The sequence below is a fragment of the Sinocyclocheilus grahami genome, unplaced genomic scaffold (assembly GCF_001515645.1).
Source record: "Sinocyclocheilus grahami isolate Dianchi unplaced genomic scaffold, SAMN03320097.WGS_v1.1 scaffold568.1, whole genome shotgun sequence".
NCBI classification, from domain to species: Eukaryota; Metazoa; Chordata; class Actinopteri; order Cypriniformes; family Cyprinidae; genus Sinocyclocheilus; species Sinocyclocheilus grahami.
In genome coordinates, this window is record NW_015505747.1 from 363,342 (window position 1) to 388,641 (window position 25,300).

The window sequence follows — 25,300 nt, forward strand, 5'->3', positions numbered from 1 at the left end:
TTTACATTGTTACTGGACTGAATTACATTTTTGAAAGTATCCGTAAGTATCTGTGAAAGTATTTTAATTTTGATAAACATTCACTTCACTACATTGCAAAGCATAATATCAGACTTTTCACACTTCACACACAATAATTATATACTGTACGTTTAAATTACAAAATACACATTGATCAATCAGAATTTTTTTTACCTTTAATACTTTTAGTTTTCTCAGTGGATCTAACCTGTTAGTGTGCGTTTACGGGTACGTAGGCTCCCACAGCCAGAGCATTCAGAGAATTTCGACCAGGAGCTGAAGGTGCAGTCATCCTTGCATGGCACCCAGCAGCTCCTGAAGCGTGACGGCATCGGCCCGGCCCACCGGAGACACTCTGACACGGTTGCCATCTCATCATACTCGTCCACACAGCTCACTCCTGACGAGACAAACACATTTTCAATACAACAGCTCGTTTGCAGTTATTGATGCTTACTTAAAAAAATGTTATAAACATTGCTTACACCATAAGTCATTCTACACTTCAGTCTACACCAATCCAATCAGCCTCATTTATGGACAGAAAATAGGTAGCATAACCATTCCTCAGGAATTAACATGGATGTAATTCATGGAAATGTATTCGCAGCCAAACTGTCCACGGTATAAAAGCCATTAACTTTTCCCCTTAACTCTTTCTTCTACTGCCCTGATTTCAGATCCTCTCGCATGGAAATAGGCCTTCTCTGTATCACCGCCACTGAGTGATGATAAATGATATGCTTGGCAAATGTGAAGCCGCCTGTTACCTTTTCAGCACACTGCATCCATTCCACCCACAAGGCGATGTATTCCTTGCAGACAGCAGAGATTGTGCCGAGGACTTTTCGCTCACTGACTTAAATTTGCCACTCTGCCTTACATGATGACATGTTTTGACACAGTCCTCCACAGCATGGCTTGCGTCCACTCAGTTGAGGTTTTTCATGGGAGCACAGTTAACACATAGCTGTAATGAAGGCACTTGAAGGAAACTTTTCAGACTAAATAGCAAGTCTTAGGATTGGTTGAGCTCTCATTGTTTCCACAGAATATCTCTGACGAACGACTAAAAACACCTTAATTTCTCCATTGACCAAGACATTACGCAATATTTAATATAGAAAAAAAACACAAGTGGATTTAATATATGCTGTATATGTAAAAAAAAAAAAAAAAGTGTAATTAAAATTACATGATTTGAATTATGTATAGAGTAGTATGTATGTAGAGTATTTACATTGCCAAGAAACTGTATTAACATATAACTCCACTGATAGGGGCCACATGTTTTTATACACTACGGTTCAAAAGTTTGGGGTTGGAAAGAATCTTATGTTCAACAAGGCTTCATTTATTAGATCAAAAATACGGTGAAAAAAGTCATATTGTGAAATATTTTTACACTTTAAGATAACTTTTCTATTTGAATACAGTATATTTTAAAATGTACTTTATTTCTGGGATGGCAGTTGAATTTTCAGCATCATTACTCCAGTCTTCCAGGTCGCACGATCCTTCAGAAGTCATTCTAATATGCTGATTTGCTGCTTATTAATATTAAAAGCAGCTGTGCTGCTTAATGTTTTAATGTGAAAACTGTGATATGTTTTCAAGATTCTTTGATAAATAGAAAATTTAGAATAACAGCATTTATTTTAAATAAATTCTGTATTCTAACATCAAAAAATGTTTTACTGTCATTTTTGACCAATTTAATGCATCCCTGCTAAATAAAAGCATTAATTTCTTAAAAAAACAAACAGTCTTCCAGGTCGCACGATCCTTCAGAAGTCATTCTAATATGCTGATTTGCTGCTTATTAATATTAAAAGCAGCTGTGCTGCTTAATGTTTTAATGTGAAAACTGTGATACGTTTTCAAGATTCTTTGATAAATAGAAAATTTAGAATAACATATAAAATATCATATAAAACATATAGAATATAAAATAATTTATTTTAAATAAATTCTGTATTCTAACATCAAAAAATGTTTTACTGTCATTTTTGACCAATTTAATGCATCCCTGCTAAATAAAAGCATTAATTTCTTTAAAAAAAAAAAAAAAAAAACATTACTGACCCCAAACTTTTGAATGGTAGTGTGATAAAGAGATCCTCAGACGCTGTCTTTTTTATTCCTCACCAGCTATCTAGTGACTAGCAGTTCTATTCCAAATGAATCAAATCACCCATGCCTACTGATAAACGCAAATGTAGTTAACCATGTTAACTAACATACTGTGAAACCAGTTGTCCTGGAATCACAAATACAGTTTTGTACCTTAAACCTGCAAAATGAGGATAACAACACTACATCCTGAAAGATTAAAGGAATGCGGTGGACAGATGTAGACAAAGAAACAAATGAAGGTAAGGTAAACTGTGTCACTAAACTGCCAAATTTTCCTTTCTCACCTCTCACAATGGTACATTGCTAACATTTCTCATGCTCTTGGGCTCATTATGAAAGTTTCTCTCTTCTAATTAAAACTTTATATTTCCAAGCTAGAAGACCTTTATGTCAGTCTATAGCAGAATGTGCTTCTGGCAAAAAAGCTTCTGGCTGAGTGTGGTAGAATTATAGTGATTTTGTAAGCCAATAAAGTTTTGGATGTATAGGGAAAATTCTTGTTTATATTAATACCATAGAACCTTTTTATAAATATTTTATATTATAATGTAACTATTATATTTTTATATATATTACAATCCTTTAATTGATTTAATTCAATCATTTAATTAAATAAAATAAATGCATTAAGTAATAAAATAAATTGTAATTATTTAATTATTAAAACAATATATTCAGTTTAGTTCCCCCTTTAAACATAGTGTATTAAGAGTAATACTAAATGCATTTAGAAAAAGTACCATGTTACCATAAGCCATGTTATGTATGTTACCATGTTTTTTTGGATCCATGACAATATTATGTTTTTTTTGTGTCATAGTGTTCTTTGAAGCACCATATTTTACTGTCTGATACCATGACTGAACAACAGTACTTCCACACTACTTTTTGGCAGAGTAAACATAATAAAGACTTCTTCATTTCTTTTACAAAAGAGTAACTAAAAAAAACAAACCTTTGCACTTTATTGCCCACAAAGAAGAAATTCTTATAGTTATTTCAGCTACCGTGAGCCTCCATGCCCAGAGTTTGTTGTTTTGGCTAGTTTTTAGTACAGTAGGTGTTCACTCTCAACTGCATATGCCACATTGATAATTAATAATGTATTGATTCAGATCTGTAGGAAATACAATTCCAACCCTTGCAGGTTTGTGCCAGGCAGTCTCCGAACACAGAAGAGAGGGATCAATATAGAGATTAGAATGTAGAACAAAGACCCTGTGCATGTTGAAGTGACACTTTAAGAGCCAAAATTAAATTTGACTCAAATCCGCAGGAATGCCACCTTCCCCAGGGCAATGCGATGCTGTTCTCTCAGAAAGTGACCCTCTGATGTCTTTGAAGAGGCATACATGTACACATATGCCTTTAACACATCTTATTGATTCCTATTTGAATTTCAAATTTTGTTCTCTGACCAAAGTGTTTGCCCTCTCCACTTCAGAGTAACGTGGGTGGAGATGGTATACAGACGTAGGATGGTGTTTTAATAAAACACTTTGCTTTTGTTTCTAGTCATAAAAATTACATATTCAGATTATGATTGCAAAGGCATTTTATCTGTATTTTCGCACTCGAGCACAGTTTGTTAGCTGTACAGTATATGCATGATTACTGCAAAATCAATCTTACTGTATGGCTGATTATTAAATATTTAAACAGATCATAATAAACAAATACTCTGCCATTTGAACGTTTGGGGTCAGATTTTTTTTATTCAGATCTTTTGTTCAGCGAGGGTGCATTAAATTGCTCAAAAGTGACAGCTAAGACAATTATAATGATACAAAATATTTATATTTCAAATAAATGCTGTTCTCTACAATAATGTTAAGCAGCACAACTGTTTTCAACATTGATAATAAATAGAAATGTTTATTGAGAACCAAATCAAATCCGTGTATCATTCGATCATTAGTTTTTTGATTTAATACATATGTAGAAATCGAATATTCAAGCTGTTTATTCATTTTTCTACCCCTGAACGAAAAACGAAAATTTAAGTTGAATTCTCGTTTTTCGTTTTTTTTGGAAAAAAACGAAAAAGGAGCCGTTTTCTAATTTTTCTACTTTCAATATTAAATCAAAAAATGAGTGATCGAATGATACACGGATTAAATCAGCATATTAGAATGATTTCTGAATGATTATGTGACTCTGAAGACTGGAGTAAATTAATGGCTGCTGAAAATTCGGCTTTGCCATCACAGGAATAAATTACATTTTAAAACACATGAAAATAGGAAACAGATATTTTAAATTGTAATAATATTCACAATATAACTGTTTTTACTGTATTTTTGATCAAGTAAATGCATTATTAGTGAGCATTAAAGAGACTTCTTTTAAAAACATAAACATTTTTTTTTTAAATCTTACCAATCCCATAACATTAAATACTCATTTGAGTTCAAACTATCATATTATAATAAAGCAATTAGTGGTCATTATACTAAAATATTGAATGGCGCAACTCATCAGAATCAAGAGAACTGTGTAACATATGATGTACCTAAAATGACATTGTGCACATGATTGAATATTGATTCAGAGAATTTTGCCCTTCAAATTCAAATGTTAAATGTGAGATGTGAGAAGAGATATTTATCTTTGTTACTCTTTAGAATTTCATATGCCTCCCAGGGTAGACATCAGTTTCTCCCTCCTACTCTGTGTCTACTAGCTTCCTTTTCTTCCTCACACTCGTTCCCGGTTACCACAGTGTCTCAGAGACAGAAAGGTTGACAGTAGTGACATTCTGATTGGAGCACCCAGGCTGCCCATTTTTAGCACAATTATTTCCCCTCTCTCCTCCATTCCTATACCACTCTCTTTCAATTTATCTCGTCTCCCTATTGTTAACATTTTATTCTTATCTCGGCTCATGACAGGGATCAACTTAATAATGCAGCCACTTACAAAGGTGACAATGTTTGCTGACTACTCAAAAGGACACGGCAGATAACTTTTTTTGGCCCTTAAAAAGACTCTGTCAGACTTGCCAGCTAAGCACCTCAGTACTCATTAACAGCACAGCCCCCCCCCACCCCCACCCCACCCCGACTCTTTTCATTAGAGTAACCCTTTCATGTGCTCCTAAACTTAAGGTCTTGATGTGTGGGAATCTAAGCCCAATTAAATAACTACTGAAGCTCTTCACAACACCAACAGGCACTGTGAAAGACACTCCCACAGCCACTCCATAATAATGGGAACTGATCAACTGAGACATTTTAATCCATAAAGTGAGATGAAGTTTAGTATGTGTGATGTAATCAATATATGTGCCTTCTTAAATACACCCGACATGATTTAATGGGCACTAAAGAGTTGCTCAATTCAAAACGTCCAAAATAAGATTAAAAAAAAAGTACAAGCCAAGTGTGAAACGAAAACTAAAATATTGAATGGCGCAACTCATCAGAATCAAGAGAACTGTGTAACATATGATGTACCTAAAATGACATTGTGCACATGATTGAATATTGATTCAGAGAATTTTGCCCTTCAAATTCAAATGTTAAATGTCAGATGTGAGAAGAGATATTTATCTTTGTTACTCTTTAGAATTTCATATGCCTCCCAGGGTAGACATCAGTTTCTCCCTCCTACTCTGTGTCTACTAGCTTCCTTTTCTTCCTCACACTCGTTCCCGGTTACCACAGTGTCTCAGAGACAGAAAGGTTGACAGTAGTGACATTCTGATTGGAGCGCCCAGGCTGCCCATTTTTAGCACAATTATTTCCCCTCTCTCCTCCATTCCTATACCACTCTCTTTCAATTTATCTCGTCTCCCTATTGTTAACATTTTATTCTTATCTCGGCTCATGACAGGGATCAACTTAATAATGCAGCCACTTACAAAGGTGACAATGTTTGCTGACTACTCAAAAGGACACGGCAGATAACTTTTTTTGGCCCTTAAAAAGACTCTGTCAGACTTGCCAGCTAAGCACCTCAGTACTCATTAACAGCACAGCCCCCCCCCACCCCCACCCCACCCCGACTCTTTTCATTAGAGTAACCCTTTCATGTGCTCCTAAACTTAAGGTCTTGATGTGTGGGAATCTAAGCCCAATTAAATAACTACTGAAGCTCTTCACAACACCAACAGGCACTGTGAAAGACACTCCCACAGCCACTCCATAATAATGGGAACTGATCAACTGAGACATTTTAATCCATAAAGTGAGATGAAGTTTAGTATGTGTGATGTAATCAATATATGTGCCTTCTTAAATACACCCGACATGATTTAATGGGCACTAAAGAGTTGCTCAATTCAAAACGTCCAAAATAAGATTAAAAAAAAAGTACAAGCCAAGTGTGAAACGACAAAGCGTCGAACACCGGCAGCAAAAAATCACCCTAAAAGTACTCACTGTACCCCGAAAATGATGCAAATTTATGTCAGCTAATCCACAGCAAATCCAAAAATACTCCAGTCATTGACATGTCATAATGCAATAATACAACCCACCTGATAATACAGATTTCTGCATGTGCAGGTTTTGTGGACTATGACAGGAGTGTTCGTTGTACTGTTGGTTGCTAGTAGGGGGTTCATTGTGCAAGAACTCATACTAGAAACCAACTCTACAGTGACTTGATGACCTCCAAAGTGTTAAGCGTTGTCAGTGTGAACGTTGCTGCCTACACTGCAATTCAGTCATACATTTTCAATGAGAGCTGGTGATTTGAGGCGATATGAATGACAGTGACTGCTGGCAGTGGGACACAGGTGAGTAGTTTAACTTTACACAGACAAGCAGTGACATAATGCCACCCTCCAGTGTGATTTCACTAGTGATCATAGCAGGTATTTATAAGGTGTGGATCAAGAACAGCATGTAAAACTATTATGAATCACCTTATCCTTTTAGGTTCACAGAATATTGACTTCATGAAATTATTAGGTTGATCTGATTATATTTACTAAATAAATTAAATATTTACTAAATATCTTCAATGCCATTGCCAACATATTTGATTAATTTGAAATGATAACTGATAATATTCTGTGTGATATCTGATTCTGTCATTCAACTTTCTTCATCCACTACCATTCAAAGGTTTGGGGTCAATACAATTTTTAACAAAATTAATACCTTTATTCAGAAAGGATGTATTATATCCATTACACTGATACAAAGTAGGAGTAAATACAATAGTAAATGGAATATAAAAGATTTAAACAAGCATGATTTCTGAAGGGTCATATGAGAGTGAAGACTGGAGTAATGCTGCTGAAAATTCAGCTTTGCCATCACAGGAATAAATTTTAATTTTGAAATAATATATTAAAATAAATATTAAAATATGAAACAGCTATTTTAAATTGTAATAATATTTCACAATATTATGTTTTTTTTTACTGCATTTTTGATAAAATAAATCAGCCTGGATTAGCATAATTTTACTGACCCCAAACTTTTGAAAGGCATGTATATAATAACATATTGAAAAATAAATAAAGAAATATAGCCATTGTGTATTTATTTGCCCGTTACATTTTTTATATGGTGGTTAGGTTTAGAGTAAGGATGGTGTTAATGGCTTAAAAAACTAATATATATATATATAAATGTAACTATTCAAATACATTTCTAATATAAGTAATATAAAGGATTAATACAATTTTGTTTGTTTCTAAAGCTGTGCATATATTATAGATGCTGTCAATACATCCCTACTGTCCATTATAGCATATGTGCACAAAACGCACAAAAACGTGTTTGTAAACATTATACGTGAATAGTAATGAGATCAGACCAGACCAGACTACCAATAAGAGGGCGACAGCGGCGGTCACGTGATCACCAACAGACACAGTCACTCATATCACCTCACATTTTCAACTCTCACTGAAAACTAATGACTTCTGGTTGCTCTGTCGCTGTAAATCTGTCTGCGAAAGCACAATAAGTGTGAGGTTCGGCGTTAGTTTTGCAGAGGTGTCTGTCTTTCTGGTTCATTTAGTGTAATTTACTGCATTGCCTTCTAGCCCTGTTATTTATTTTGGAGGATGCTGATAGAGCAAGTGTTCTCGAACACAGCAGGAGTCTGCTGCTGGATCATTTGCATCTGTGTGGCGGTGAGCGTCTGCGTGCCTGTCTCAAGCCACCACTCCACCTGAGTACGCCAAGCATAATCAAATTACACCAGCCGGGGATGCTTGCCTAAAATACAACAATAAATCATCCGGGTACATAAACAACCTGCGTAATTTTTAATCACTAGACTTAAACAAAAGATTATTGCAGTTGTGGTGGCGGTACTCGCTGTTAGGTCTCGTGAAATAAAAAGCAGGAACGAATTGGTGAACATTCGTAAATTAGCCAAGATTTATTGTTTACTTTAATTTATGCCCTCATGCGGTGAGATCCAAGGGGAGGTCAACAGTATGTCAAGTGCTGGTTTAAATAAACCATGAAATTTAATCTGCACACAAGCAAGAGCTCGCTGCAGTCCATCTTCATGTAATCCGTATCCTAACCTTGCTGTGGGGGCACTCGTACGATAGCAGCTACTTTCTGCTGGCTATTTGAATCTTCCATTGCAGGATAACATTTACACAGACTTATTATTTCTAATGAATGGCCTCATTAATTTTAATGAATGCACTCAATATCTGGAATAATACTGACCTTTGACTCGGCACAAAAATGTCAGCTTTCTTCCATTGTACCAATATGATATTCTGATAAACCGGGGAAGGTCAGTAAAATGTCATACTACATTGTGTCTAAATGTAATAACTTCTGGATACAATCATTTAGTTTAATTTGATCTCAATAAATTCAAGGTTTCTGTGAAAAATACGTAATGTTTGAATATTATTGAAGATGTTTGAAAAATCAATTTATTAGTCTTCCAATTTTGAATGATCATACCCTTTTACATTAACGCTTTATAATAACTACAATACGTCATTATCAAATATAATATTTAACATGTACATTCAAATAGGAATACTGATATTTTCATATAAATCAAAAAATGATTATATTTTAATTATTTGAATGGAAATAGAACTAATGACCTTTGAAGCGTTATGTAATGCACTTATGTTCATCAACAACCTATGAATTAAAGTACTGATATCTATTATATATATTGATATTTATACTAGTGTTTTTTGAATAGGAGGTAACACTTTATAGGGAACGATTTTCACTATTAACTAGTTGCTTATTAGCATGCCTATTATTAACATATTGGCTGTTTATTAGTACTTATAAAGCACATATTCTGCATGCCCATATTCTACATCCCTAATCCTACCCAGTATCTAAACTTAACAACTACCTTACTAACTATTAATAAGCAGCAAATTAGGAGTTTATTGAGTCAAAAGTCGTAGTTAATGGCTTGCTAATGGCGAGAATTGGACCTTAAAATAAAGTGTGACCGAATAGGTTTCAACATTTCTGAAAAATTCTGATATTTAACTGTAATGACATATACTTCATCAGAAACTGTACTGAAATTAATCCAATTCATTTCTGGAATAATACTGACATTTTCACAAAAATGTCAGAATATGTTGAGATTTTTACACTGAAAAAACTATGGTGTTAAACACACTGAATTAAACGTGACATTTTGAAAGAGGAAAGACTGGAATAGTATTTTCTTGTAAAACATTTAAATAATCTTTGTTTTATTTACAACTTCAAACAAATCTTTTTTTTACAGTAAAGATCACAGAGAAAACACATATAAAGAACAGCCCCGTAAATAAAAAAATATGGTTATGTGACTTCACACTTTCTTTTTTCTTTTTTTTAAGCATGTCACCTGTGCCCTAAAGGCAGAGTGTTTCTCTTTCATTGTGTGTGATGTCTGACAGCTTTCACTTCCATTCTGTCATAATCACACCGGGGCTGCAGCATGCTGCATTAACACTTCACACACTGTACAGTGCCAATGAACAAAGCAGAGCTCAAAGCCATGAACACAGCCATATACGTACACAGTGATGCATATAGCTCAGAGGGAGAGCCACAAAGGGGGCTATTTAGTGTACCATGAGAACCCACTCTTTTACATAAAGCACAGTTCTCTTACCTCTCATCTCTAATCCTTTGCCACACGATTCACTGGCTCCCGTCATTCCCTGCTGGACAGAATCTGGGACCAGAGTACATGGATGCCATCTGTGTGTCTTCCATCTGAAAAAGAGATGAAGGTTTATAGTGATGGTTTGATGTTAGAAAAGAAACCCCAGCATTGCTGCCAGGAAATATATTTTTTATGCATTTTTACAGTCCAAGACAGGCACTTATAAATATACTAGGTATTATGATATATATAAAATACGAAAAATAATACAAAGATGTACACATGTAAGCAGACCTTCCAGTATAAATGCACTGTATATCAATAGAACTCTGGTTACAATACTTAAACCAGTGTTAACCAGTCTTTTATGACACATGTAATTAAATGTCTTTCTCTTCAGGGGCTATAACAGGAAAATGACTTTCACTCCATGTGACCCTGGTCTTGCCTTGCAAAATAGAAAAAAAACATGTGACTGTTGAATAAATCCTATAAACCAATAGTAATGAAGTGCTGTATTAAATGCATGACTTTGTTTCAGCATACTAAACAGTTTCTTGTCAATAGTTTTAACTACAAGGGATTTTAATGGCGGATGCCAATGTTGACCTCTAGAGATCAGAGCGGTCAATGGTTAATATGAATCTAATAGATTCACTGCAAATACATGTTTAAAAGTGCAAATATTCCATGCAGGCATAAAAAAAACAAAAATGAACAAAGAAAATGCTGCTTAAAATTATTGTAATTTATACTTCAGGGCTGTTGAATGCTAAAATCTGATTGAACGGTGTGCAATTATTTTCAGGGAAACGCATGGCTAAAGTAGTTCCAGGCAGGTTTTAACCCCATTACATGTCCAGATCACTTTGCCAAATGATTTCAGTTATGTCAAAGGTCCTCCTTACAGCCTACAACAGTACAAGAATCAAAACCCACAACAACACTTAACAGTCAAATAAATATAGTAAACAACAAGCTAAAAATGTCAAATTATTTCAATGTTTTTGCCAAAAAATTCCGTTGTATTATGTACCATCAATGGCTCAAGCCTGTTTGTAACTAGATCTAAAATTACATTTTGGAATTAGCAACGGAGGCACTTTAAGGACAAAAACCTGATGAATGTCTTGAAATCATCGAGTTGAACCATGTGAGTTGTTCTAATAATGCAACGACCCATCGTCAATTATTCCATACGAACATGCAAAAGTTTGGTAACATTTTTTATTGTTTTAATGTCTTATTGTCACCAAGGCTACATTTATTTAATTAAAATACTGTAAAACAGTAATTTGTAATTTATTCTTGTGATGAAAAAAATGCTGATTTCGTGCTCAAGAAACATTTCTTAAACATTATTAATGTTGAATTAAGCTCTGTTTAATATTTTTGTGGAAAGTGTGATACAATTTTTTGATGAATAAAAAGTTTAAAAGAACCTTATTTATTCGAAAATAGAAATCTTTTGTAATAATCTAAGTCTGTACAATTTAATGCATCGTTGTTAATCGTTTGAATGTTAGTATATGTCAGATGCACTGCATTTATTCAACAATGCCCTGTGAAACTTTGATTGAGGTTTATTTGCATGGTGTAAAAGCATGAAAGAGTCACACAATGCTCCAGAGCCAACAGTGTTTGTTTGTTTAAATGGGGCAAAATGACAGAAACAAAATGCTATCTGTTGTAACTATGACTGTGTTAAAAAAATCAACCTGCTTCTATTTGTGAATAAACTTGGCAGAATAACAATTTAATAAGTTATTACAACTGCAAAATCGCATTCACATATATTCATGAGTCAGAGAAACTCGCAAATAGCTTGGCATTTACTTGCGCCGTAAATTACAGCTACAATGTGTGACTTGTGTATTTTGAGGATAGTATTGTAAGCTTACAAAAACAGCATATAATATATTTATTCATGCATTTCAGTGCATGCGATTCTGAACTGCTGTGCGCATTTGTAAATGGTTTTGATACTATCAACTCGACAAAACTAAAACCTGGCTGGACCGCAAACATTGTATCAGTCTAGCTGACAAGTTGGTAAACCACTAGTGCAATTGCAGTTTATTCACCTGTAAATAGGACAAACCAGAAGAGCCTCACATTCTCTCTCCTCATATAAAGTATCTGGACACTCTTGACCCCCATTGGCCGCCCGCTGGATGATGATCCTGTATCGTGACTGTGAGGGCATGCTGCTGTTTACTGCACAGTACACACACACAAAGAAAACATTACTTTCACCCATCTTTCACTTTATTAGTATTCTGACAGCGATTACCACAGCAGGAACAATTCAAAAATCTCTTTAGATAAGAGGTAATGATATGATTCTCTGGTGGAGTTCACTTCCTGTTCCCTGTATGGATCCTAAGCTGATGTAATGACTTCATTTAACAGACATTGTAAGGCTCATTACACATTGCTAATTACTAAAAGACTGATAATAGCACAATTAAGAAGGCACTCTCATTAACAGAAGACCCAACAGGGTAAAGCACACTATTTACAGAGGGGATATCAGTTATTTAAAACATTTCATCAAATGTTACCATTTTATTCAATCATAATAAATGCCTGTTTACTCCTGGTTTCTTTAGTGGAAGTAATTGTCAATTAATAGTCTAATTAAAGTGTAATAAAACTGTTATGTGGGTTAGAAAAGCCCCTACTGAGAATGAGCTACATGTATGTGGTCTGGCTTTTACCATGTTTACAGCAGAGGTGAAAGATATCACAGCCTAGCAGTCTCAAGCGTGTGAAAGTGTAAATCCTGTTTTCATTATCAACACACTGTCCTCGTGGAGGTAATGGATTCTAGATTCTAATAACAAACTCTGTAAATATTATGCTTTTTCTCTTTGGAAAAGAAAGAAATGATTAGATAAGAGACAAATTGACAAATTATTAGGCAATGTAGTTTTCAATCAAATGAAATGGAATATTCCTGGTTCAATGTATGCAACATTCAACCACAGCATTTGCGGCATTTTTTAAAAGCAAAAATCAATTTATAGAAAGGTACTTACAGTAAATGTAAATGGGGCAACACAATAAACTCATATAGTTTATTTTGTACTTTTTATTCAAAGTCCCTTTTAAAGAAAGACAGCCATAGTTGCTTAAATTCTTATGCCCAAATGGACTCCTAATGTCTTCTAAAATACATTTATTTATTTACTGTGGAAAGAAAGTTAACACAGGTCTTTCTATACTATAATTTATAATGTCCTTTCAAGAGCTTATAAGGTTACCAAGTTTTTCAGTTAATAATAACATATTTCAGTCTTTTCAAAAAGTTATTTCATGGCTTCAGAAGACAAGGAACATTGTTCACAAGTCTTATGGACCACTTTTACGATACATTTGAGGTGCTTTTTTTGGTCTTGGAGCTAGATATACTGTACATTACTGTTCAAAAGTTTAAGGTCAGTAAGAATTTTTTAGATTAATCAATACTTGTATTCAGAAAGGATGCATTAAGGTGCTTTCGCACCGCGTAGTTCAAGGAACGTAGTTCTAGGAACTAGCCAGCAGGGTGGCTCCTAGAGAACAATTTCTCCCTCGACAGCGACATCTTTATTCGCGGCATTTACAATGGAGGACGCCGTGATCGGAGCTGTTTTTGTTGTGTGTCGTAGGTTTCATGATAACGGAGAGGGAATGTAAAAGCACAATTTACAAGATTGAAAGAGCATGAAAATCTGACTAAATCTCCTATGACAACTTGTAGTGTTATCATTGAGGCTGAGAAAAGAATACAATGCTGCATACAACAAATGCCGTTATAGCCGTTTTCCATGTTCGTGGAAAAAATATTTTTACATGGCTTTTTAAAAATGTCGGGTAGCCGGTGTTTCGTATGCGTTTGGCCAATCAGTGTACACTTACATCACTGGTAGCCCCTATAGAACTGTTTTAGACCCTACTCTGAGGTAGGAGCTAATTTAGTTCCCCCAAACGGAGTTCCTATAACTAAATACGTTCCTAGCTCCTGCGGTGCAAACACATCTAAATTGGGTACGTCTGCCAATAGTTCTAGGAATTCGGTTTCTTCGGTGTGAAAGCCACTTTAGTGACAGTGAAGACATTTATAATGTTGCAAAAGATTGCTATTTGCATTAAATGTTTAAATTAGGGCTGTGCAAAAAATCTAATGCGATTTTCATGCGCATCTCGTCAGTAAAGCCACTTCTGGTGATTGGTACACTCTAAAAAATGCTGGGTTAAATATAACCCAGTGCTGGGTAAAATAGGGACAAACCCAGCAATTGTTTTTTTTTTACCCAGCGGTTGGGTTAAATGTTTAACCCAACCTTCTGGATAGTAACCCAACCACTAAGTCAAAACAACCCAATTGCTGGGTTTGTCCCTCTTTTACCCAGCACTGGGTTGTATTTAACCCAGCATTTTTTAGAGTGTAGTAAATCTCCAGCACGTGCTTTCAGATGGAGCGGCATTTACTACACAGAGCCGAACTGCGGCTCTGTGTAGTAAATAGGGTTGGGTATCATTAGAAATATTCCGGTTCCGATTCCGGTTCCATTTAAATTAACTTTTTTTTTTTTTTTTTTACCATTTTACCTTCATTGATTGTAGTGTTGCTGGAAGGTAGTAAGTAATGTTGAGTAATGCTAGTCCATCAGTCACATGTGCTTCAAAGTTGATGTTTTTTACACTATCAGTAACATTTTGCTTTATAAGCAGGAATAAGCTGGTTGGCCAAATAGTCCCTTGAGGGCTATGTAGCGTCTGGACCAATCAAAAACACAATTTTTCATTTGATTTAACAAATCAGTTATTCATTAGATTAACAAGTCGTCACAGACCCCTAGCCCAATAGACTGGGTGCCAGGATGTCTGTGAACGACCACAGGCCACTGGTTACCATGGCAACCATGACACCTTTGCTAGACCAGATACATTTACAACCTAATGGCATGTTGAGAATTTCCCCTCTCACTACATTTTCCATAGGAAATCCACAGTGCACAGTAAAAATGGACTCTTCTCTAATTAATTAATAGGAAAACCTTTCTTTGAATGAACAGACATATCCTTCAGGTCATTGTGTATGTTGTCGTTATATTGTAAACTGTTTATGCCGGCTTGTGATGGAACCACTCGTTTCTGTCATCTTACCTATATGTAATCCTACCATGTTTAGTATCTATGAATTAGTCTTCTGATGATCTAAACGAGAGTGTATATTATATGTTGGTACATAGGCAATATATTAGTGTCCTGAGAATCTTTATTAATTTCGATTCAAGTTCCATATGCAAATTACCATGCTTCCACACAAAGGGTCATAAAACTCCCCAGCATTTCCAAGTTCCAGCTTGGGACTTCAGCCTTTCTCATTGGACAAGCCCATCTTGAGAGGCGTGAATCTTCTCAGACCTTAAAGGCCTCACATCAGTGACCCGCCCAGAGTCGGTGGTTCTGTTAGGTTATGAGAAGATGTGAGCTACAACGCTCCAGGACACCCTAAGTTCGTGCCAGGCTTCGGCCTTGACTTTTCCATTCACCAAGATTCTTTGACTCAAACGGGTTATATTTTACAAATAATAATGCAATCAGGAGATGGTGTGATGCAATGAGTGGTTTCCACATTTTTAAACATTTAAAATGAATAAAAACAACGTGCACAGTTATCAAAGACGCGAGTGCGCATACAGTCATGGAAAACTATGTGTTCGGCAGTTAAAGACGCGGCGCGTCTGTGGAGTGCGCGTCATGGGAAACAATGTGCTCAGTAATAAAAGAGGCAGGCCGGCATTTCTGTTATTTGGTTTGTGACATCCTAACAGGAAACGCCGGCACAAGGCTGCTCACAGCGCTTGGTCACATGTCGCACCAGAATCGTTTTTGGAACCGAAATTAGAAATTGCTCACGGTTCCGGTTCTTTTAAAAAAAACAGAACCGGTTCTGAATAAGAACCGGTTCTCGGTTCCCAACCCTAGTAGTAAATGCCACTCCATCTGAAAGCATGTGCTGGAGATTTACTACTAATCACCAGAAGCGGCTTTACTGACAAGATTCGCATGAAAATCTATTTCGATATTTTACCCAGCCCTAGTTTAAATTATTTTTTAACTTTCTATTCACCAAAATATAAAGTTTCTGCTAAGACTTATTTAACAAAAATATGTTTTTAAAAAATTACAGATGCCAAACTTTTGAACAGTGTGTAACTTTTGAAACAATGGTAAGAGCTGAGTCAAAAAAAATAAATAAATATATACATATAATATATATAATATATATATATATAAAAGCATGCCATTTTGGAAGGACATGAGGGTGAGTAAATAAACACTTTTTATTTTCAGGTGAACTATCCTTGTAAGTGAGGTACCACTGAAATGTCACAGCTAAAGGTTGTGTGAAGAGATTGTATCAATACCTGGCAGGCATGTGGTAGGGCAGGTTGTCCATTCACTGAAAGGAGTCACAATGCAATCTTTCTTACAGGGAAGTAAACAGGGTTGAATGGTGTCTGGTCGGGCAGATTCTGGACACCTATGACACACACACGCACACACACACACACACACACACATGAAGAACAGAGAGAAGGAATTTTTTTTTCATGATCAGTGATAAGCTGTCTTGAATCACACCACAGTCGCTCTGTCCTTGACCTTCTAGCATAGGTGCAGATATCATCTGTGCTGACTGTAAGTACTGCTTGATTTAATGTACCCCACAAACCCAGACATTATCATGTACAGATACAACACAGTTACAATGACACTATCTGAGTAACACAAGATCACGACCACATTGTAGGGGAAGTTGATGTAATATTTATTGTGTCTTACCAGCAGAACCTGCAGCTGATCGTATCTGAGTGAGTATACAGTAAAGGTGAGTTATTTTGGTATGAGTGACAAGAAGCGAGAGGTTATGTGAGCCTTTAAATTTCTTAAGAGAGTGAGATAAGAGAGAACACCCACACAGCTCTCTAGACTGTACTCTCTCATCTAATGGAAAGTGTGTTTATCATCTGGCTCTGTACAATTCTTGATTCTGATTGGTCAATCAGTGTTTTAAGGCCATGTGTTTTTCTGTAATGACTCCATATTTGTCAACCGATTTCCATCATTCAATTCTGCGAAAAAATAGTAGTAGTTTCTTCCCAACATACAGTATGTGGACCATGCAGTACCATTCAAAAGTTTGGGGTTAGTAAGAATTTTTTTTAAAAAGACGGCTCTTATGCTCACCCAAGCTGCTTATTTTATCAAAAATACAGTAAAAACTGTAATTTTGTGAAACATTATTACAATTTGAAATAATTGAAATGTATTTAAAAAAAAATCTACAAAAATTATTCCTGTGATGGCAAAGCTGCATTTTCAGCATCATTACTCCAGTCTTCAGTGTCTGATTGCTGCTCAAGAAACATCTTTATTTCTGCTATGTCAGCAGCCATATCACCCTGCAGCCCAAGACTGGTTGCCCACTGAAGCTAAGCAGGGTTGAGCCTGGTCAGTACCTGGATGGGAGACCTCCTGGGAAAACTAGGTTGCTTTTGGAAGAGGTGTTAGTGAGGCCAGCAGGGGGTGCTCACCCTGTGGTCTGTGTGGGTCCTAACGCCCCAGTGTAGTGATGGGGACACTATACTGACAAAAAGCACCGTCTTTCGGATGAGACGTTAAACCGAGGTCCTGACTCTCTGTGGTCATTAAAAAAAATCCCAGGATGTCCTTCGAAAAAGAGTAGGGGTGTAATCCTGGCCAAATTTGCCCATTGGCCTCTGACCATCATGGCTTCCTAATCATCCCCATATCTACTGATTGGCTTCATCACTCTGTCTCCTCTCCACCAATAAGCTGGTGTGTGGTGGGCGTAATATGGCTGCTGTCGCATCATCCAGGTGGATGCTGCACACTGGTGGTGGTTGAGGAGATTCCCCCCTTCTATGTAAAAGAGCTTTGAGTGCCCAGAAAAGTGCTATATAAATGTAAGGATTTATTATTATTATTATTATTTTGTGAATAAATATTTCGTTTTTTTTGTTTTTTAAACAGTTGTGTTGCCTAATATTTTTGTGGGAACCATGATAGATTTTTTTCAGGATTCTTTAATCAAAATAAAGTTCATAATACCTGCATTTATTTGAAATAGAAACCTTTGAGACATTATAAATGTCATAACTGTCAAAACTGTTATACATTTTTTTCTTCATTTTTTTAATTAATGCATCCTTGCTGAATAAAATACTTAATTTTAATAATAAAAAAAAATCTTACTGCCTCCAAAACTTTGAACAGTAGACTGCAACTTTGTCTTGATAATATGGATGGGTGACATAACTGAAAAAAAGTCAAAGTTTCTAGTTATTTATTAGTTTTAGTTATTTAATATCAACGGAATTTCAATTGTCAGCTGTGGAAAAAATAAGTACACCCCAACATTTAGTTTCCATGGGGTGTACTTTTTTACAACAGTATACCTGTTTCATACCTCTCCTAGCGCTCTGTGGTATTGGTTTCTTCTAACATATTAAACAAAATTTTACTTAGATCAATATTTCATGCACATCGATTTATTTGGTAAACAGCCATGTCGCAGGAGGGATAATGACATTCTCCCTGGTGAATATATAAGGGATAATGTACAGGCAGCTGGTCATTTTCACAAAACAACCCACTTCAGGGTGAAACGAGAGCCATTACTTTGCAATAATGACTAGATGACTGTACATGATCTCTTACATATGCACCAGGGTGTGTGTCCTGCTGAGGAGTCTGTCTCATGCATGTCCTTGTGAGTGTGAGTGTGAGTATGTGCATGCTTTTGTTTAAGTGCATGTTGCCCCATAGAGAACGTCCAACCCAATGAGCTGGATTCTGGACATTTCCTTTCCAGGCTTGGTTTATTTCCCAGCATGCAGCAGCTCTAAAGAGAGGCAGCAGGGCTCTACCAACTACAGGCTTTGGAGACCAGCAAACAGGACACATCAAAGCAGGGGACAAGAAAGAACAGAGGCATGAATCATCTGCTTCTCTCTCACTTTTGTGCTCTGTGGAGCAGAATTTCATTACAGGGGGCAATCACCCAAAGGCAATGATGCTACAGAGCTTTAGGAAAGGAACAAAAGAGTGGGTGGAGGATAAATGCAAGAAATCAGTAGAAAGAAAGACAGAACAAAGGAGACATCATAGATGACAACAGGTTGACTCTGTCTTTGCCTCTATATGGAAACAAAGCATGAATAAAGTGTGAGTATTCCAACATAAAATTTAATTGGATGAGACATGTTTGTAGCCATTGTAAAAGCAAGCATTAAGTCACATGACAAAAACAATGAGACTGAGACAAGATTTTGTTTTCATTCCAACACAGCAACTCTGACTCAACCAATAGCATACATTTGGTCTGATTAATTCCAAAAATCATTGTTGCAATTTGTTGAGGCAAGCGGTGCAGAAATAACAAATTTCTGCTAAATAGTATTAATATTAATACATTAATTATATCATTAAAAACATCTGATTTATATGGTTCATTACCATCTGCTGTAAAAAATAATTAATGGAAGAATTATGATTATTATTAATATATATATATATATATATATATATATATATATATATATATATATATATATATATATATATATATATATATATATATTTACAGTTTTATCATATTGCTGTTGCCAGTTCAGAAGCACAGATGACACATTTCCACTATATTATTATTATTATTATTAATATTCTGTCTTTTGGCAAATTACTTTTACTACGATTATTATTAATACTAAATACAATTATTTTTTAACACTATTTTATCATATGGCTGTTTCTGTAGTTTTAGAAAATCGATAATTCATCCAAGGCCTTGGATTAAAGTGATTCCATTTATTAAAAGACAAGGCAGGAAATTAAGTGGCAATGGAGAGAGTGTAGAGAGCAGCAGTGGAGAGAGAAGACAGGAAATGATGTGGAATGAGGGGGAAATAGGATCTGAAAAAATCTTAAAGCAAACTCGCATCATCCACATTTCATTGGTCACAATTAATAAAATAAATAAATAATCCTGTTCCATATAACTGTACTTATTAACATTATTAACATTAAATATCCTATGATTGGCTGGCATCACGCAGCACTTTCACATTTGATGTTGACAGACAAATAGGTATCAGACAAACGTGTTGCATTGCACCTACTGTATATAGAACCTGGTTTGTTTTCCTCTTTATGCAAGGATATCAGGGAAAGAGTATTAATAAAGAAGCGGTCTAGCAGCAGTAAGATAAACAAACATCTCCCTGTTGGGTCATTTCTTATATCAGGCTGTTTAAATAGCTCAGCCCTGCTGTTTTAAATAAAGTGGAGATCTGAACACACTCCACCTACGTATGAAGCATCAGATGCTTCCACATGATGACAGAACACGTGCTATATAACTGATGCTCGCTTCTCGCTGCCTCCAGCACATGTGGCAGGGCACAAGGGATATGATATGTGTGTGACACAAACACATAAATTTACTCACCCCATCAAACACATACATGCTACAATACATCCATCTGTGATTTATGCATTACATCTGTGAGTGAGAGCAGGTGTGTGTGTGTCAACTGGTCACTATAAACCAGAGTGTGATTTGTCCTCTCCTGACTGTAAAGAAGCCTAGATTACCAATTCATTTGTAAACACAGCGGTATTTGACACCTCTTTCTAATTAACACTTGCTATGCTTTTCAAGCTCTTACAAACGCTCTCCCACTGTGAACTCAATGCAGGGTTTTTATTGCAAAAAAACCCTCAAAACATTCTTAATCGGTATGTTTGCCTTGTTTCTCAAGAAAAAAATATCAGGAAAAACAAAATACATTTACTTGAGAAGTAAAACTGTGTAATACATTAAAATTGGATTTTAGAGAAGTTTATACTAAATGTTCTTTGATGCATGCTTTAAATAAACAATAAAATAAAATAAAATAGGGAAGCAGGTTTTCTGAACAGAGCTACTCTTAAACCCGCATGCAGTTTTGCTTCTCAGGTAAATGCATCTTGTTCCAAGTATGTTTAGAAATTGTTACTGATGAGAAAAACTGGCATGTGATTCCAGACAGCTTCCCTCTCAGAACTGAGGTCAAGCCGAAACCTATAACCAGGCCAGTGAAATACACCAGTCCATAAACTCACTTTTACGTTGGTGTCATTAATATAAAAGAAAGAAATGTATAAACGGCTGCATTATTTATGAGTCCTTTTTCCTCATGCACAACATAATATCTTCTCCATGCAATGCAATAGAACATTTTATCTTTCCCAAAGTGCCCTTACAACACTCCCACGGGAAACATTTATCAAGGAAAGACCTGGGGCAACATGAACCTCCACCCCTCTCATACAGGAAACAGAGAGAATCAGTCAAGCCTGCATTCAGAGTCACTCACATCACAAGACTGAGAATATTGACAGACTCAATGTACACTATATGGTTTCAGCACAAGTAAACCAAGCACTCTTCTCTTGAGAAAAGTTCAGGGAAATGTGAAACTCTTGAGAATTGCTTTCAGTTTTTACTGTACATTTCATTCATGCTTTGTAAAAGTACCACAACCTGCAGTAAACACCAGCAATATTTTTGAATCTCAGCTTTTGCTGCTCGAGCGAAGATGCTTGAATGCAAAACTATCAAAGAGGGATTTCAGGATTGCGTAGCAAAAATACGCGAAACACTAATTCCCAATTTTGCTGTTCACAGACGCATCCCAGAGAAGCAGATTCTAATAATATCTGCTTTATTTACTGCTCTGATCAAACAAAATATACATATATTTACAAAAGCTAGCAGAGGGAAATGTTTCCATGTGGGAAGTTCATTATTGACCAAATACGTGTATGTAATATTTGAAAACATCTATCTGGGAGAGAAAATGCTGACAATGTTTTAAAGATGAAGCTATAAAAATGGATGATCCCATAAAGGAAACAGGCTGGATTAAGGAACAGTGTGCAACTTTTATGTCAGCACATATTTAATGAGGTATTTTAATGTATTTTACAATTAATTACAAGGTGCTGGTTAAGCTGTTGTCATGTTTTTATATTGAACCCCCCTTAATAAGCATTAAAGGCATTACCACATTTTGCTCATTCATACATACTGTATGGCGTGTCCGAAACCATTCCCTTATTTGTTCATTCATACATAGTGAATGCCACATATGCGTGTGAATTAGATAAAGTGCAGTAGTGCCTACATCTACGACTAAATTGCGTATATTAGTCACACCGGATCCCGAATGATGAAAAATCAAAAGGAAATATGATCTCACTGTACTGAATGAAGCGCATTTCCAAAATCTGATTTTAATCAGATTTAAAATCACAAAAGGATAGATTTTCAATAAGGTTTTTTGCTGTTCAGACTACAAACAAAGAGATTTAAGTTAGATTTGCAAAAAAAAAAAAAAATCTGATTTTGCTGCCTGTTTGAACAAAGCCTTATTGCCTCTATCTGACCGATAGAGTAAGTGCTTACTGCTATTTAAAATTAAAAGCAGTGATCACCACAGACTAGTAAAATATACCATTTCAACTTCATACTATGAGCACTGGCGGAAAATCTATGTGCTTTAATAATCTAACCTCCACAAAATGCCACTGTGAACACTTTTAGTGTGCTGTGCGGAAATCTACAAATCCACAGATTATAAATTTCATACATAAAAATAAGGCACCTTTTGGGAATGACTGGCCCGACGCCCATTTTCATGCAGACCACTTTACGAATCTGCACCCCGCCTGCACAGGTGGTCGTTCCGTTCCAGTAGCCGGTGTCATTTAGATTCATGGAGGAGTCCTCAATGCATGGTCCCCATGGCGACGCTTCCCAGTAGAATGTGATGCATGGATGATCATTACAAGTTCTCCACTCCTCTAGAGCAGCAGCAGCTGGACATGCCTTAGCTGGGAATGGGAAAGATTATTGACTGCATTACAGATGGAAAAGCCCCTCTTAAGTTTGCTTTAATGCTCCATAAAATGTTAACGAGCTACATGAGCACAAAGACGCATGCAACAGAAATCTACCGGGACATGTGAAGGCATGTACTATTGATATACGATCTTTGTTACGTGGTACATAAACTGTATACAAATTATTTAAAAGCTGTTCATGATTAAATTTCTGAACCACTAGCAGCTTCAAATTAAATGTAAATAAATCAAATAAATAATATCTTATCTCTTTGGTCAGACAATCAAAGAGATAAGATATTATCAGTAGAAGGGCCTATATTATAAGATATAGGGCCTCAAACTCAGGCCATTGGTTGAGACAATGTTGTTGTCTGGCTACTCAACGCAATGCTATAAGAGATACTGATAATTAAAACTATTAAAAACATTTTTGCTAATCAAAATAAAGCTGAACTAAAATATAAATATTAGATGAAAAATATTAGATGAAATGTTGTCTGGTCAACAAACTGAAATAAGTTTAAGTACTAACACTAAAATAAAACTAAAACTGAATTCTTTTTTAAAATCGATCAAAATTAAAATTAAATTAACAATTCAAATTCAAAATGTTAATCTATAATATTATAATATTAATAAAATATCTATAAATCTATAATATTATATAAATAATACTAAAATATTTTTATGGTACAATAAAAATATTATACCTTGATGGTTTGTACACTATATGGAATGAATAAATTATGGAATGAATAAAGTATTTTAAGTCAAAATATATACTAATATTTGGTCACACTTTATTTTAAGGTCCAATTCTCATTATTAACAAACCACTAGGTACAACTTTTGTCTCATTAAACCCATAATTTGCTGCTTATTAATAGTTAGAAAGGTAGTTGTTAAGTTTAGATATTGGGTAGGATTAGGCATGTAGAATATGCTCATGCAGAATATGTGCTTTATAAGTACTAATAATCAACCAATATGTTAATAACATGCATGCTAATAAGCAATATTAGTGAGAATTGGTCTGGCTTCATCGGGCACACACGCCTGGCCCATAGTTAACCTGTTTGTTTATCGATTTGCTAGTGGCGCCGACTACAAATGCAGTTAAAATTAAACTGATGAGTAGACTGAAGTTGGGCTCAGGTTGTTGTGCTGTGGGATGCGTTTCGCATACATTAATTTATTTGTGGCGGCTCGCCATGATATCAAAACTGACCACCTCAAACAGATTTCCCAAAAGGCTTTGACTCCGTTGAATAAACATGAGCACTGCACGTTTCAAAATCAAAACGTGGCACGGGTGTTTTTATATCACTGTATCTCTGAAGGAAACCGAAAGTAATAGTCAACCCAAAACTGAAAATTCTGTCATCATTTAAGTTAGAAAGGTAGTTGTTAAGTTTAGATATTGGGTAGGATTAGGCATGTAGAATATGCTCATGCAGAATATGTGCTTTATAAGTACTAATAATCAACCAATATGTTAATAACATGCATGCTAATAAGCAATATTAGTGAGAATTGGTCTGGCTTCATCGGGCACACACGCCTGGCCCATAGTTAACCTGTTTGTTTATCGATTTGCTAGTGGCGCCGACTACAAATGCAGTTAAAATTAAACTGATGAGTAGACTGAAGTTGGGCTCAGGTTGTTGTGCTGTGGGATGCGTTTCGCATACATTAATTTATTTGTGGCGGCTCGCCATGATATCAAAACTGACCACCTCAAACAGATTTCCCAAAAGGCTTTGACTCCGTTGAATAAACATGAGCACTGCACGTTTCAAAATCAAAACGTGGCACGGGTGTTTTTATATCACTGTATCTCTGAAGGAAACCGAAAATAATAGTTAACCCAAAACTGAAAATGCTGTCATCATTTCCTCACCTTCAAGTTGTTACAATCCTGTATGACCTTCTTTTGTAAAACATGAAAGATGATATTATAAGAAATGACTTTTTTGTCTATTCAACTGAAGTCAAAGGTCACCTAAACCATTTGGTTACCAACATTCCAATTTTTTTTTTTTTTTTTTCAATGTCATGGATGAATATTTACTGAGGAATGCACTATTTTACAGAGGAAGGCCAAATTGAC

General features: G+C 35.6%; 1 protein-coding gene across 1 annotated transcript in view; it reads right to left on the bottom strand.

Annotated features, from left to right (window-relative positions):
- The window catches only part of thsd7ba (thrombospondin, type I, domain containing 7Ba), a 201,750-nt gene that overhangs the window by 47,910 nt on the left and 128,540 nt on the right, over positions 1-25,300 (bottom strand). Inside the window, exons 10-14 of the mRNA XM_016239556.1 lie at positions 22,950-23,178; positions 16,644-16,759; positions 12,306-12,438; positions 10,228-10,331; positions 230-421 (exon numbers count right to left, since the gene is read on the bottom strand). Of these exons, the coding sequence (XP_016095042.1) occupies positions 230-421; positions 10,228-10,331; positions 12,306-12,438; positions 16,644-16,759; positions 22,950-23,178 (774 nt within the window). The remainder of the gene's footprint in view (positions 1-229; positions 422-10,227; positions 10,332-12,305; positions 12,439-16,643; positions 16,760-22,949; positions 23,179-25,300) is intronic.